The sequence below is a fragment of the Scatophagus argus genome, chromosome 10 (assembly GCF_020382885.2).
Source record: "Scatophagus argus isolate fScaArg1 chromosome 10, fScaArg1.pri, whole genome shotgun sequence".
In the NCBI taxonomy this organism is placed as follows: Eukaryota; Metazoa; Chordata; class Actinopteri; family Scatophagidae; genus Scatophagus; species Scatophagus argus.
In genome coordinates this window covers 16,669,602-16,681,904 of record NC_058502.1, presented here as the reverse complement: position 1 = coordinate 16,681,904, position 12,303 = coordinate 16,669,602, and the positions used below count along the sequence as shown (strand labels likewise).

Sequence of the window (12,303 nt, the reverse complement as noted above, 5' to 3'; positions counted from 1 at the left end):
CATTCATAAAGGTATGTTTTACCTTTAAAAAAAAATTGCACTTATATAAAACATCATGTCTTTGCATAAGCAAATTTTGCCAGACTAAATCAACCAATAATCTCAGAAATCTCAGCCATGAATATTTCAAATGTAATCAACACAAAAGCATACACTCTCAGTGTAACTTAATGTTAACAGAGGGAAGTGATAAAATGTGAAAAGTCAGTGATGTTGGACCTGTCTGACAACAACACTCTCTGTCACTAACAGCCTCTTCACAGAGAGATTTCCTCAGCTCCTGCGTTGCTGGGACTCCAAAACAGTGATGGCGGTGAGCCCCTGATAGAAAGCATGGGTGACCCTGTGGAGGAACTGCGAGAGGCTGTTGAGATGCTGAATGACACTGCTCGGGAAAGAGGCCGATCGCAGGGCCACGACCAGGCCATCCAGGACCTGCTGAGCAAGGTAGGGAGAAGGACTCAGTGAATACTAAACTCTGTCAATGTACATGAGAGCTCGAGTTCTAGTTCTTTTAGATGCTTTCCTCAATGTTTGTCAACTTATAATGATCTTCGATGATGCTGAATGGTTTTCAAGTCCCTGCACTTTTCGCAAACAGCTGCACAAACCAATACAGCCACATCTGGTTTCCATTTGTCTGTGGCTGTGTACTTTAATAGGGCCCAAATGAGCCACCACTTCTCCTCGCACGAGTGTTTTTGTGTTAATTTGATTTCGTCGTCTTCTTCTTTCTTTTTTTAAAAAAACAAAAAACACCACTTGTCAAAATAGCACATACACACACACCCCAAGGGGACTACATGACACTATTTTTAAGCACTAATTTGCAATGTGGCTCTCACTGGAAAACAAATAATACACTGTGAAGTATAATGACTTAATGATATCCTACGAGTGCTCATGATGACCCTGTGTCTCACCAGCATGCTAGCCTGGCGGTGCGCGTGGAGCAGTGCTTGTGCCACAGCAAGGAGCTGTGCCTGGATGTCCTGGAGAAGGAGACAGACATGGCCGTCCAGTGTGAGCCAGACCGCTGTGGCTTAGAGGCTCTGCAGGAGAAGCAGGACCACCTGGAGGTGATAGAGAGATCCCAGGACATGTTGTGATTCTGGTGTAAACCTTTAAAATGATTCACAGATACCAATATGATCCAGTATTTTGTCCCACTGACTTTGGCCTATGGACCTTTGCTTGGTGTAATGAAAAAAGGGAAGCCCCCCCCCATCTCTTTCCTGCACTCTCCTCCAACACATTGTTCCACAGTCTGTTTCCTGTTGTGTTGGCAAGCCCACCCCTTGGCTTTGTGCGGTGTTTGATTTATTATACAAACTGCACCGTGCAATCACACACATACACACAAAGAGCGTGCAACAGTTTATTATTCACACAGGATATTTGTTTATGCTCGTGTGAGTCATTCTTCTGTTGATTCTCAAAGTGTGTGTGTGTTTGTGAGTAAATCTGGTGTGGCATGTACATGTGCCCTGGCATTGCCGGATTGGAGATGTGAGGCAGGGGATGGTAAAGTTCTATGTGAGTCACTTTTGTGCCGTGTTATGTTTATCACACGCACACACAGCTGTCTGGACTTGATACCGTTGAAGAGCAGAAATGACCTAATCTCCCAAACTGAAATAACTGTGCCGTCAGCAGACAGGCATCCACAACTCAGTGTTCTTGAGGCTTGCTGTATAGCTGAGAAACGTTATTAAGTATTACTCCCAGAGAACTCCTCAACTCTGTCAATTAGTGACTTGTCAAAAGTTTTAAAAAAAGAAAAAAAGTGGTCTAGATTGCTAGCTTGCTATAGCGTGGTAGCCCATATGTAGACCATATGGGTCTCTCGCTGAATAATATGAATAAAGCTTTGGGGGTGAGGTCATAGTCATACGGAGATACAATTGGTACAGGCTGTCTGAGTGATGATGGGAGATGATAGATTTTTATTATGATTCTCCACAGATTGACTATGAAGTCATCAGGGAGGAGGTAAAGGAGATGGAAAGCCAGGCTTCTCAGTTGGAGGAGCTGTGCCCAGAGAGATTGCACATACTCAGGGGAAAGATCCAGACCATGCTGGAGGGCTGGACAGAGCTGGGGAAGAGTGTCATGGAGAACAAGTCACGTCTGCGAGAGTTTGCGCAGCTCCGGGACTTCTTCAGGAGCTACCTCGCAATGATGTAAGCGGGGTGTGGGGATGTGGTGACCCCTTCTGGCCCAGACATTCTTTCGTAATCCTCTGTGTGAGAACATCTGCCTATTACAATATCTTTTCAAGGAAAGAACGGGATGTTCTCATTGTCAAGCACAGTTCCCTGGTGAAATGTATAATTTAAGATGTGTTGAGGAGGTGAGCGCAGTGTGACAAAGCAATGAAAGTCTGTCCTATCAAGGGGAGTCTGGTCATTCTCATGTTTTCCGAATGTATGGCTTTTCTCATAGCCCTGTTTCTTGTCTCTTCTGCCACCTCTTGCCCCACCCCTGCTCATGGCTCATAGCTCATGGACAGAAGACACCAGGTCATGCATTTTCTCAGATACTGCTTTGCATCTTGGGAAAGACGGCCAGAGGCCACTTGCTGCAGAGCTAGACATGCAGATTGAGCAAAAGTTTGAGGAGTTTGATGAACTTCTGACTACGGGGAGGAGCCTTTTGGACAAAGAACACCATCTCACACAGATGGTAAGCAGGGTTTCACACTTATGGCTCACAGCTATACTTGAATATATTGTTGGTTTTATTTTTTTTCACTTTTACAAACCCTGAGTAATGTCTTGCAGGTAAGAGAGCGCATGGAGGAGCTAAGGAGTATGCTTGGATGGATCTTGGTGCACTGGAGGGCTCAGAAACAGCAGTGGCTTCATAAGAAGAGCACACAGGAGCCTTCACAGGATAACATTTACTCTGAGGCTACAATGTGCTCTCCGTTAACAGAGGTAAATCAGCAGAGAGGCATCTATTGTAGGCACCAACTTGAATCACTGGTTGAAAAATAATTCCCTTGAAAATCATAGAATATACCTTTTCATACAATGTCATATATGACGTAGATATAATACTTATTTGATTATTTAAAAAAAATTCAAAACAACAATATAACCTGATGTAGAACTGATTTTGACACTCTGGAGCAAGTGGCAGTGAAGAATACCACACACATCAGGACATCCTCCAAAAAATTAAAACAACCACACACCAATGAATCACAAAACCTTAACAACCTAGGACAGAAAGATTGACTGGATGTGATTGAAAGGTTGAGGAAAACAATGACAATCCCATGTCTAGCATATGTTTTCTGCTATTGGAAATAAGTTTACAGCAAACATTGGTGGCACAGATTGAATACTCATTTACATTAGTGAATATTTGTTAATTTTTCTTTCTATGGCTTCATGCATAGAGTTCAGCTCCTGAGCCAGAGGCCCACCATTCCAATCAGTCGCCAGTCATAACCTTGGATGAAACACGAGACATCCAACCCTCCTCCCTCCCCCCCAGACAAGCTGAGCAGCAGGAGGAGAAGCCGTTAGAGGACGGGTATGAGGTCATGAACAGCATTGGACCACTGGGCGGCGAGGTCACCTCTTCAGAGTCTCCCAAACCCTCTATAGTGGTCCTCAGAGAGCACAGCAGTCCTGCTTTAGGGGGCACAGTAAACCTGATCCTTAGCTTTGGTAACACAGGGGACAGCCAAGTTCAGGTACTTGACCCACCTGCTAGGACAGATGAGACAGTGGACGAGACCTCTGAGCCTGTCCACAGGGTGAGAAACACACTTATCACCTCAAACTAAAAGTCACACCACTGTAGGATGTCACTGTTGAATGATATTCGTTTCTGTTCCTCCAAGCCAGTGAACATTCACTCTGTAATGACACTGCATGGGATCTCCCTTCTTGACTGTCTGCTGCTGTTCATTCCTCCCTCTCCTTTAGCCTTCATATCTTCCTTGTTCCCATTTTCTCCCTCAGCCCACTATGCCTCAATCTTCTGCCTGTAAAAACTTTTGGAGGCGCTGCCAGGGGCTTTTGGAAAATACTTTGGGTAGTTTAAAGCGAAAGAGAAAGATTTATCGGCAGAGTGCAAACGAGGTAAATTGCGCGGTGTGAATTGGCATTGCATGCTGAGTCTCGAAAGTGTACGGGGGCTGCATGCTGTGTGCAGTTGTTTTTTGGGGGCAGCGTGTTCTACTAACCCTTGTCACAAGGTACAGCTGGTCTGCAGCTTCCACACATTGTTGCCATGTCTGAGTGAAAGGAAACATGTTATGCCAAAGTGCTGTCATATTTGCGCTCACACCATCTCTGTGACTTTTATTTTTTTACAGTGAATGTGAGAAAAGTGAGAAAAGACGATAAACTACTTTCTGTTAAAAATCAAACCAAATCAAAAGCCAAAATTCAAAACCAAATAAATTCTGTTCTTAGTGAAGTACATTCTGTCTTGATATTTAATTACATAGGGAAAGAGAGTTGCTACTTTTACTATCCGTTTGTTACATAATGCATGAAGTGCAGTGATACTTCTGAACTCCCATTAGTGAACACAAGTTTGTTCTTCTATATATGGTCTGTTATTAGTTTGGAACAAGTTATTATAAAGGATACAATGAATTAATGCCATATGTGTAGTATTATGCCAGCCCAAAAACTCTGTAAAATGTTTTTGAATTAGATCATTTTTTGCAAATTACAAAGTGGATTTATTTAAAAAATAATCTGTGAATTATCTTGGCAGTATTTTTATTTAAAGGAGTCATGTAATCCATTGTAAATTCCAGCCTTAGAAAGTAAGCTCAAGGCACCGAAAATGTGTATATTTTGGATTTGCTAGAGTGAATGTGAATTCATCTTTGTAATTATCTGTCAGTAGTCTTTTTGCCCTTTTAGCCTGTCTTGTATAAACTCATAAAATGGTTAAATTCTCAACAGAAAATTAGACAATGAATAAGAATGTTTACAATCCAACTTTCGTCCAACATTAAAACTTTTCTTTGGACCTTAACTTGTTCAATGAGCCAGGAGTTAAAGCTGGAAGACACTGACGACAGAGACAGAATGAGGGTGACGAGCAAGAAAAGCGCACAGTCTTCTCCCTGCTGTTAATGTTGACAGACGCTCTGTCTTCTCCTTCTGTCATTCCACCACAAGCCTGACGTAAACCTGGTCCTGTTTGTCTCTCTGTGGCTGTGGTACAATTGTGTAAAATTAGTGACCTCACTCTCACTTCCTATGAAACCTGTACTCCAAAATGGCTCCCAGCAGAGGTGCGTCCCAAACGCCAGTACAGGCACAGTCATTACACAGGGAACTGGTGTTGAACTTTCAAGAAAAGGCCCCCAGACTCCACATCATGATTTATAGTCGGGGGCTTCCACAGAAACAAGAGATTAGTCACAGAGTTGAAAGGTCAGGCCATTACAGCTGCATATGACGGCATGTGTAGCCACACATGATTTTGATTAAGTCCTGCCAAGTGTGCATATGCAATCATGTCTGTGTTGTTTTGTTCTTTCATCTAATTTTTTTGCCTTTTGGGTTTCTTGTTTAATTAATTATTTTTTTTACATTTGCATTGCTGTGAGGCTTGTCCGTTCCTGAATCCTTTTTTCCCTTTGTGTGGGAATAGAGGTTTGTCTCTGAAAAGTAGCTGATCGTATTAGTCAGTTTTGCTCTCATGTCATCATCCATTGCAACATATAAAACAGCTTGTGTTCTCACAGAGAACACAAGCTGCAGGGCTCCAGTCTGCAGTTCGCATGAGTCTTTCTGAGGTTAAACATTTGTATGTTATAGAAGTTATAGAAGAGTTCACACATGCCTAATGTCCTTGTCTTTTTATAGGTAAGTACCTACTTGCATGTCAAGGATAACAACTTGGCTGTGGCTCCTGTGTATGAGAGTATCACCCTGCCCCGCCAAAAGATCCGCTCTGCAGCCTCTGCTTCCCCTACTATCTTGCCATCTTCCTCCACCTCGCCATCTTCCTCGGTGCCTGCGCCTCAGATGGCTAATGTAACCTTCCACCCTTTGATGGGCAGCAGCAGCAGCTCCATCTTCAGCAGCCTTAAGAGAATGGGCAAGAAGAGAAAGAGGAAAAGAGATGCTCGAAGACACACTATCCAGAAAATCATGGGAGTGGAAGAGCAGACAGGAGAGATGCCACGCTACACCTACGAGACAATGATGTATGACACACATACATGGCCACTGAAGGAGGGTAGGAGGAAGAAGAGTACACCAAAAAGTGGAGATGGAGTAGAGGCGATGGCCTATATGAAGAATCCCCTGCTGAAGGACATTGATACAGAATGTTCAGGAGAGTACAGCATTACTCCATATGCTGTATCAGAGGGCCCAACCACTTTGCCCCCCACAAATCACGTGAGAAGCCACTGCAGATTCCTCTCTTTGGGCTCTGTATTGAGCTTCGACCTTCCGAAGGACATGACCCTCATCCCCAGCATTCAGGACATCATTACAATTGCCCCTCCAGAGTCCAAAACAGGAACAGGGACTGATGCGGACCCCCTCTCCCAGAGACACACAGCCCTGAGCTCTTTCAAACAGACTCGTCCCACTCCGGCCATCACACACATTTCAGCAGATATCGGCTTTTCTGAAACGCAGACTTCGACAGTTGTAGTGAAAGACCTGCCTGATGTGAACACAAGCTTCCATCCACCACACCCTCTGTCCCTGGAAGAGGATGAGGATCAGACCGTACCATGTAATGACCTGCCTAAAACCCAGTTCAGTTTGCACGAGGATGCAGAGCAGGAGTGGCACAAAATGTCATCAGAGGTCCAGACCAGTACAGCTGAAAGGACAAGCAAGGCTTTGCAGCTCCCTGTTTATGTGAACCAAGCCCAAAGTACAACTGAGCATAAGCACAAGTGCCCAAGTGTCCATACGCTCATTCGAGACCTAAATGGACACCAGTACCATAGATGTGCACGACCACAGAGTGTGCACGAAGAGAGTCTTGAGTGTCTGAGCCAAGCCTCTCATGTGGTGGTGAATCTGAAGTCAACTGTGAGTGTGAGCGTTCGTCAGGACTCAGTGGACTCTGGAATCTCCACCTCCAGCAGTATCAAGCTTTGCACTGACGTTCCATGTCCAGATAATGCACCACCCAAGGGAGTGGTGGGGAAGCTCATGTCCTTTGAGGTGGGAGGTATAGACTGCACTAAAACCAGGGAGAACACTGTAACATCATCTGGTCCATCAATAGACCTGGGAGAGCTGGAAACAGACCCTGTTCACCTCGACCACCAGCAGTTTGAGGAGGAAGAAGAAGAACTGGAGGACATCTGGAACCAGAATACTAACAACAGACAGAGCATCTGCTCAGACATCATGTACCAGCCCAACCAGGAAGAGTCTGAACCATCAGACCAATCCGGACAGCCCTGTTCCCGCTCACCTTCACCTAAGACCCCAGCTGTGCTCTACAGGAACCTGGCCACAGCCTCAGCACCCAACCTCCTTGTGGCCGAGTTCAGACTACCCCCCTACATTCAGAGCATGCTGGGTTACGACAAAGAGCAGAGTCCCAAAGATCACCACCCTGCACTGGCCATAGGAGACAGGAGGTCGTGGGCAGCCTTCACTAACAGGGAATCAGCCAGCAAGACCTCAGTGACTGTGAATGAGACAGCGTCTGATCCAGTGCAGCTGCCAGATGTAGGGGACAATCAGAGATATATTTATCAGTACAGAGAGGATGAGGAGGAGGATGAGGAGGCAAAGGTGGGGGAGGAGGTGGATGAGCACACAGGTTGTTCAAAGGTGAGGTCAGCGTTCAATGTGCTTTTATGTTGAAATCTATGAGAAGGGATCAGTTCACCCAAATTAACAGAAAATGAAAAAAATAATCTAACTTGTTCGTACTGGTATGCAGGCATGGGGATTGTATTGGTTCATTTGTCCAGGGACTGAGATATCCATCTCTGAGCTTTTTACTTGAAAACTGACCATTCCTCAAGTGGCTGAAGCTGTGTTATGTGTCTTATCCAGAGTAGCCGAGTCACTGTTAAAAATGTCAATTTTCAGTTCTGTAAAGACAGTACAGAGACTTCCAGTATCCTTTATTTACTATATGTATTTCTTATTTTTTACTGTAGTGGGGTGGGGCAGAAATCCTAACAAATACTTAAAGCCCGAGTGAACAAAGCCAAAACTATCAACATGTCTAGACAGCACCAGAGGAGTGCTAGAGAACACTGTGTGACTATGTAATGTAATTTGGGTGAAACTGAAACTGCCTCATTTATTAGAATCCTGAGTAATACAATGTAGTAGCCAATTACATGTTTAACTTAAATGTAGATATAATATCAATAAATATTTTAATTATGCTGTATTTAAAGTGAATCCAAACCACTGTAATATAATTTTGCCCTGTGCCTAATGTTGGGGTACAGTAGCTGTTTTTCAGTGTGACATCAATATTAAATACAACACAACTGTATGAGCAGCTAATGTTTTGTGATCAGTGATGACTGTGTAATCTTGTCTTTGTGAACAGGACCAGTCAATGAGTCTGCTGTCAGTACACATGGGTTTGGATGGCATCTGTCAGCAAAGAAAAGCATCGCAAAGCCTGGACAACATGGAGAAGCAAGAGGGCTCAGTGGCCACAGGAGGACGCTGTATTACCCTGGTAAGAGTGACTGAAATCTGCTTTTTGCCCATTGGAAACATGGCTGTTACAAATAACCACACAGGGGAGGTTATCTTTTTGTCTAAATGTTGGTGTTAATTGAATCCCTCTTAGAGCGGAAAGCCTGAACTGCAGTCTATGGAGGGAACACTTGAGAGGAAGCACAAACTGCAGCTGGGAGGAAAGAAAGTAAGAAAGGCTCCATTCAACGTTTAAGCTAGCACAGTCAGCAAATGCAAAGCCCACAGTCAGCAGCACATGCTCTTATCTTATTTTCACAGGCAGCCTCCAGAGGCTGGAGCTCCTACCATGCCATCCTATACAGACACACCTTGTGCTTTTACCAGGATAGAAAGGACACGCTGAGGGTAAGCAACAAAATTACAGCAAAAAGAGTCCAGGAGAGCAGAACAGATAAATAATTGGTCAGTATGAAGTCATTGATGATCAATCTGTGCTGTGGTGTGCTGCAGAGTTCTGCATGTGGAATGCCGCTGAACCTCACAGGAGCTGAGTGTTCACCTGCACCAGAGTACACCAAAAAACCAAACTGCTTTCGACTACAGTAAGGCTTTAATAACCACTAAATTACAATGATGATGTGTTGTAGATGATAGACATTCAAAAGTGACGATGGATATATAAACAGGTGTATGTCTTTGACCACTCTGGCACGTGGAGGTTGTAATAGTCGTCTTTTTCACCTTCAGGCTCCGTGATGGATCTGAATATTTGCTCAGTGCCTCCTCACGCTTTATGATGAAGAAATGGATGATGAAAATACAAGCAAACACAGGTAGTAATTTTATTCATAAAGTCTTCTATTTCTTAACTGATGTGAAATTCATTTACATGTTTTTCCTTCTTCTTTAAAGGCCAGAGTGAGTCTGTGTCTTCATTACCAAGTGTCCCCGTTGATTGCGACTTCCCCATTTCTTTGTAAGACATGACAACTCGCTGACCAACTCTCAATAGCCAAAGTCTAAATGCTTCAGTCAATAATGTGTCCCCTCCCACTTTCCAGAAAGCCCTCTCTCTGCTCCAGTTGTCGTCATCTTGCCAAATGCCAGTGTGCCTCCCGACATGATGTCACCTCCACGTTTCTCCGGCACAAACCACCGGGTGCCGCCCAAAACAAAGAGATTGTTGTCCTCACCAGAGAGCTCACTCACATGCCACAGAGTCATTTAAGGAGTGCAGATGAGCACTCAACTATTTCGTCCTCAGTTGGAGGCTGTTGTGGTAAGGCCTTCTGCTGTGTAGACAAAAGCTATACCTACCTGGGGAGTGCTAACTGGATGTGGTTCTGCTCCGCATTCACACTTAATGGAAGCAATACAGGCTCCACCCTCCATTGTTGGCTCCTCAATACACCCACTGAGCCACTGGTGGTTAGTGGATGCACTCCTCTGTGGTAGTTGAATGGGATTTTTCTTTGTTTTTCCAGCAATGATTTTATCAGTCACACAGGATTTACTCGCTTATTCACCCTTGAGGCTACTGTTGTTAAAAAAGGAATTCAGGGGTCCATTTAGGTTTCTAGTTTGTCAGATTGCTTTAAGTCCTCTAACCACTGAGGAAAATAGTGAATGGCTGATGTAGGTGAGGTGTCTACCACTAGGGGGCGCTAAGTCATTGTCTTATTACATATTAAACAACTAGTGACATTGAGTGTCACAGGACTGCGTTGCCTGCAGTTAATGTTTCACTGTTTGTTGCTCAGTTCTTCTGGTTTTCATTACTGCTTTTAATATTTTTTGTCCAGATGATGATGAAGGCAGTTTAAAGGAGACAATGACTCACAGACTATCTGGGGCATCCAGCGACAACACCTCCTCCTCCTCCCCTCACTCTCTTGGATCCAGCGGTCACGACTGGCTCAGCAACAAGCGCCGCTCCCACTCCTTCACATCAGGTTACTTTGCGGTTATTAACATCAGTCAAGTATAATGTGACCGGGGTGACTCATAAACAGCTCTTATTTGTGTCCTAATGTTGTCCTTACTGTTTTCCCACAGCAACGTTTCAGAAGATCAAACCTGTGTCACACATCCCTGGAGGCAGAGGCCCGGAAAGAGGCTCCAACTACTGTGTGACTCTTGTAGTTGGAGACAAATCGTCAGACAGTGCGTCTGTAAGCAGAAGCTGTGATCCCCCGCTGCTGGCCTTAGCTGGATGGCAGCAGGACTCCTATCAGGACTCTGCTCTGAGGAGCTACGCCAGCCTGCCACGGCCACGCAACAAGTCCGTCTTCAAAAAGTTCTTCGGAAAAAGGGACCTTTGAGTTTTTTCAACAATGATCAATAAAGGGTTTCACAAATAGTTCCCAATGTGCAGTGCACGAATTGAAAAGTTGAAAAGCAAAAAAAAAAAAAAATTTACTACTGACTATATTTAAGAGCTACCGCGGTTTTATTTTTGATGTGTCTTATATAAATCACTTCATAGGCTTAAAAGTTCTTATAAGTCCTTTTTATGAGTGTTTATATTGTTCACTTTTTTTCTTGTCAAATGAGAGGAACAATTCTGTGTGAGTGTGCACTGTGTAGTCGTAGATTTGATTTTTTTTTCCACCAGTCTTATGTGTTATTTTCTTTAGTGTTTCTTTTTTTCTTTGTTGTGTAATTGGGGTAACAGCCTCTGCATAAAATAAATCTACCTGCTCAACAGAAAATCAGTTTAGAAACCAAATTTAAGGTATAATTCTCGTGATGTCTTGGCTATGACCGAGTATAAATATCCTGAACTCATGACATTTACTGTGCTGGATCATTATAGCTCCCTTCCTTCACATGTACAGTGTGTGGTGCCGCAAAACATTTTCGCTCTTGTACTCGAATTAGCAGTTTGATACTGCTCGAACTCGTCTGGTATTATATCTTGAATACTAATTGTAGCGAAGACTATTCATAATAAAACATTAAAACCCACTGATTTTCTTTGGATTAATGGTTATAGATATTTATATTTAATCCAGTTGTGTTTAAAATGTCTGTTATGCAAGATTTGTTGTCATCTGTGGAGGCTTTGAAGGTAAAAGGGATTAGGTGAATAGAGCGAGATTAAAGGCCAGGCCAGGCTGGGAACATCTTAACATCATTAGTCAAATGTTTTTGCATATTAAAAACCTGCCACCATTCAGAGGCATAATTCAAACAAATCCATAATCCACATTGTTTTTGAGGAACCAAGCATTCTCTGCGGACATTATGGCTGCAAATGAGTTGTATGCATAAAGAGTTTGCAAAATGCTGCTGTTTAGCATTGCAAATATTCAGTGATTCCCTACAACATCTCACACAGACAGATTAGTTACAGGGATGCCAATTTTTCAATTTAGTTGGGAGTGAAGGTCAATATTGGTGACAGCAGACTATTTTATTTCTGTGACAATACGCACCTCAGGGGTCGGGGTCATTACTCCTCAAACACTGACTTAGTGATTTTTGATAGGGCCAGTGAAAGTAAGATACTAATACTAATTCTCTTTTTTACCCAATGCAACAATCTCTGTTGTGTCCTTGTTTAGCTGAAAAATATTTTTGGTTCATCCAGTTATTTAAAATCTAAAGCACGACAAAGTGACCGTAATGGGCTGACACCATGTGAAGTTGGTAGGCCTATGTTAGCAGT

At 43.5% G+C, this 12,303-nt stretch overlaps 1 protein-coding gene across 7 annotated transcripts in view; it reads left to right on the top strand.

Annotated features, from left to right (window-relative positions):
* Positions 1 to 11,609, top strand: part of LOC124065941 — a 28,412-nt gene extending 16,803 nt beyond the window's left edge. For 6 of the 7 annotated variants that reach the window (XM_046401879.1, XM_046401876.1, XM_046401878.1 and 3 more), the window contains 17 exons: positions 253 to 447; positions 927 to 1,079; positions 1,966 to 2,183; positions 2,502 to 2,685; positions 2,784 to 2,939; positions 3,407 to 3,769; positions 3,978 to 4,097; positions 5,850 to 7,796; positions 8,536 to 8,670; positions 8,785 to 8,859; positions 8,952 to 9,038; positions 9,144 to 9,235; positions 9,381 to 9,466; positions 9,546 to 9,609; positions 9,695 to 9,912; positions 10,436 to 10,585; positions 10,689 to 11,609. In XM_046401879.1, the coding sequence (XP_046257835.1) occupies positions 253 to 447; positions 927 to 1,079; positions 1,966 to 2,183; positions 2,502 to 2,685; positions 2,784 to 2,939; positions 3,407 to 3,769; positions 3,978 to 4,097; positions 5,850 to 7,796; positions 8,536 to 8,670; positions 8,785 to 8,859; positions 8,952 to 9,038; positions 9,144 to 9,235; positions 9,381 to 9,466; positions 9,546 to 9,609; positions 9,695 to 9,912; positions 10,436 to 10,585; positions 10,689 to 10,954 (4,509 nt within the window). In that variant the 3' untranslated portion in view covers positions 10,955 to 11,609. The remainder of the gene's footprint in view (positions 1 to 252; positions 448 to 926; positions 1,080 to 1,965; positions 2,184 to 2,501; positions 2,686 to 2,783; positions 2,940 to 3,406; positions 3,770 to 3,977; positions 4,098 to 5,849; positions 7,797 to 8,535; positions 8,671 to 8,784; positions 8,860 to 8,951; positions 9,039 to 9,143; positions 9,236 to 9,380; positions 9,467 to 9,545; positions 9,610 to 9,694; positions 9,913 to 10,435; positions 10,586 to 10,688) is intronic. The other variant, XM_046401880.1, reaches the window with a different exon arrangement.
* Positions 11,610 to 12,303: the final 694 nt, after the last annotated feature.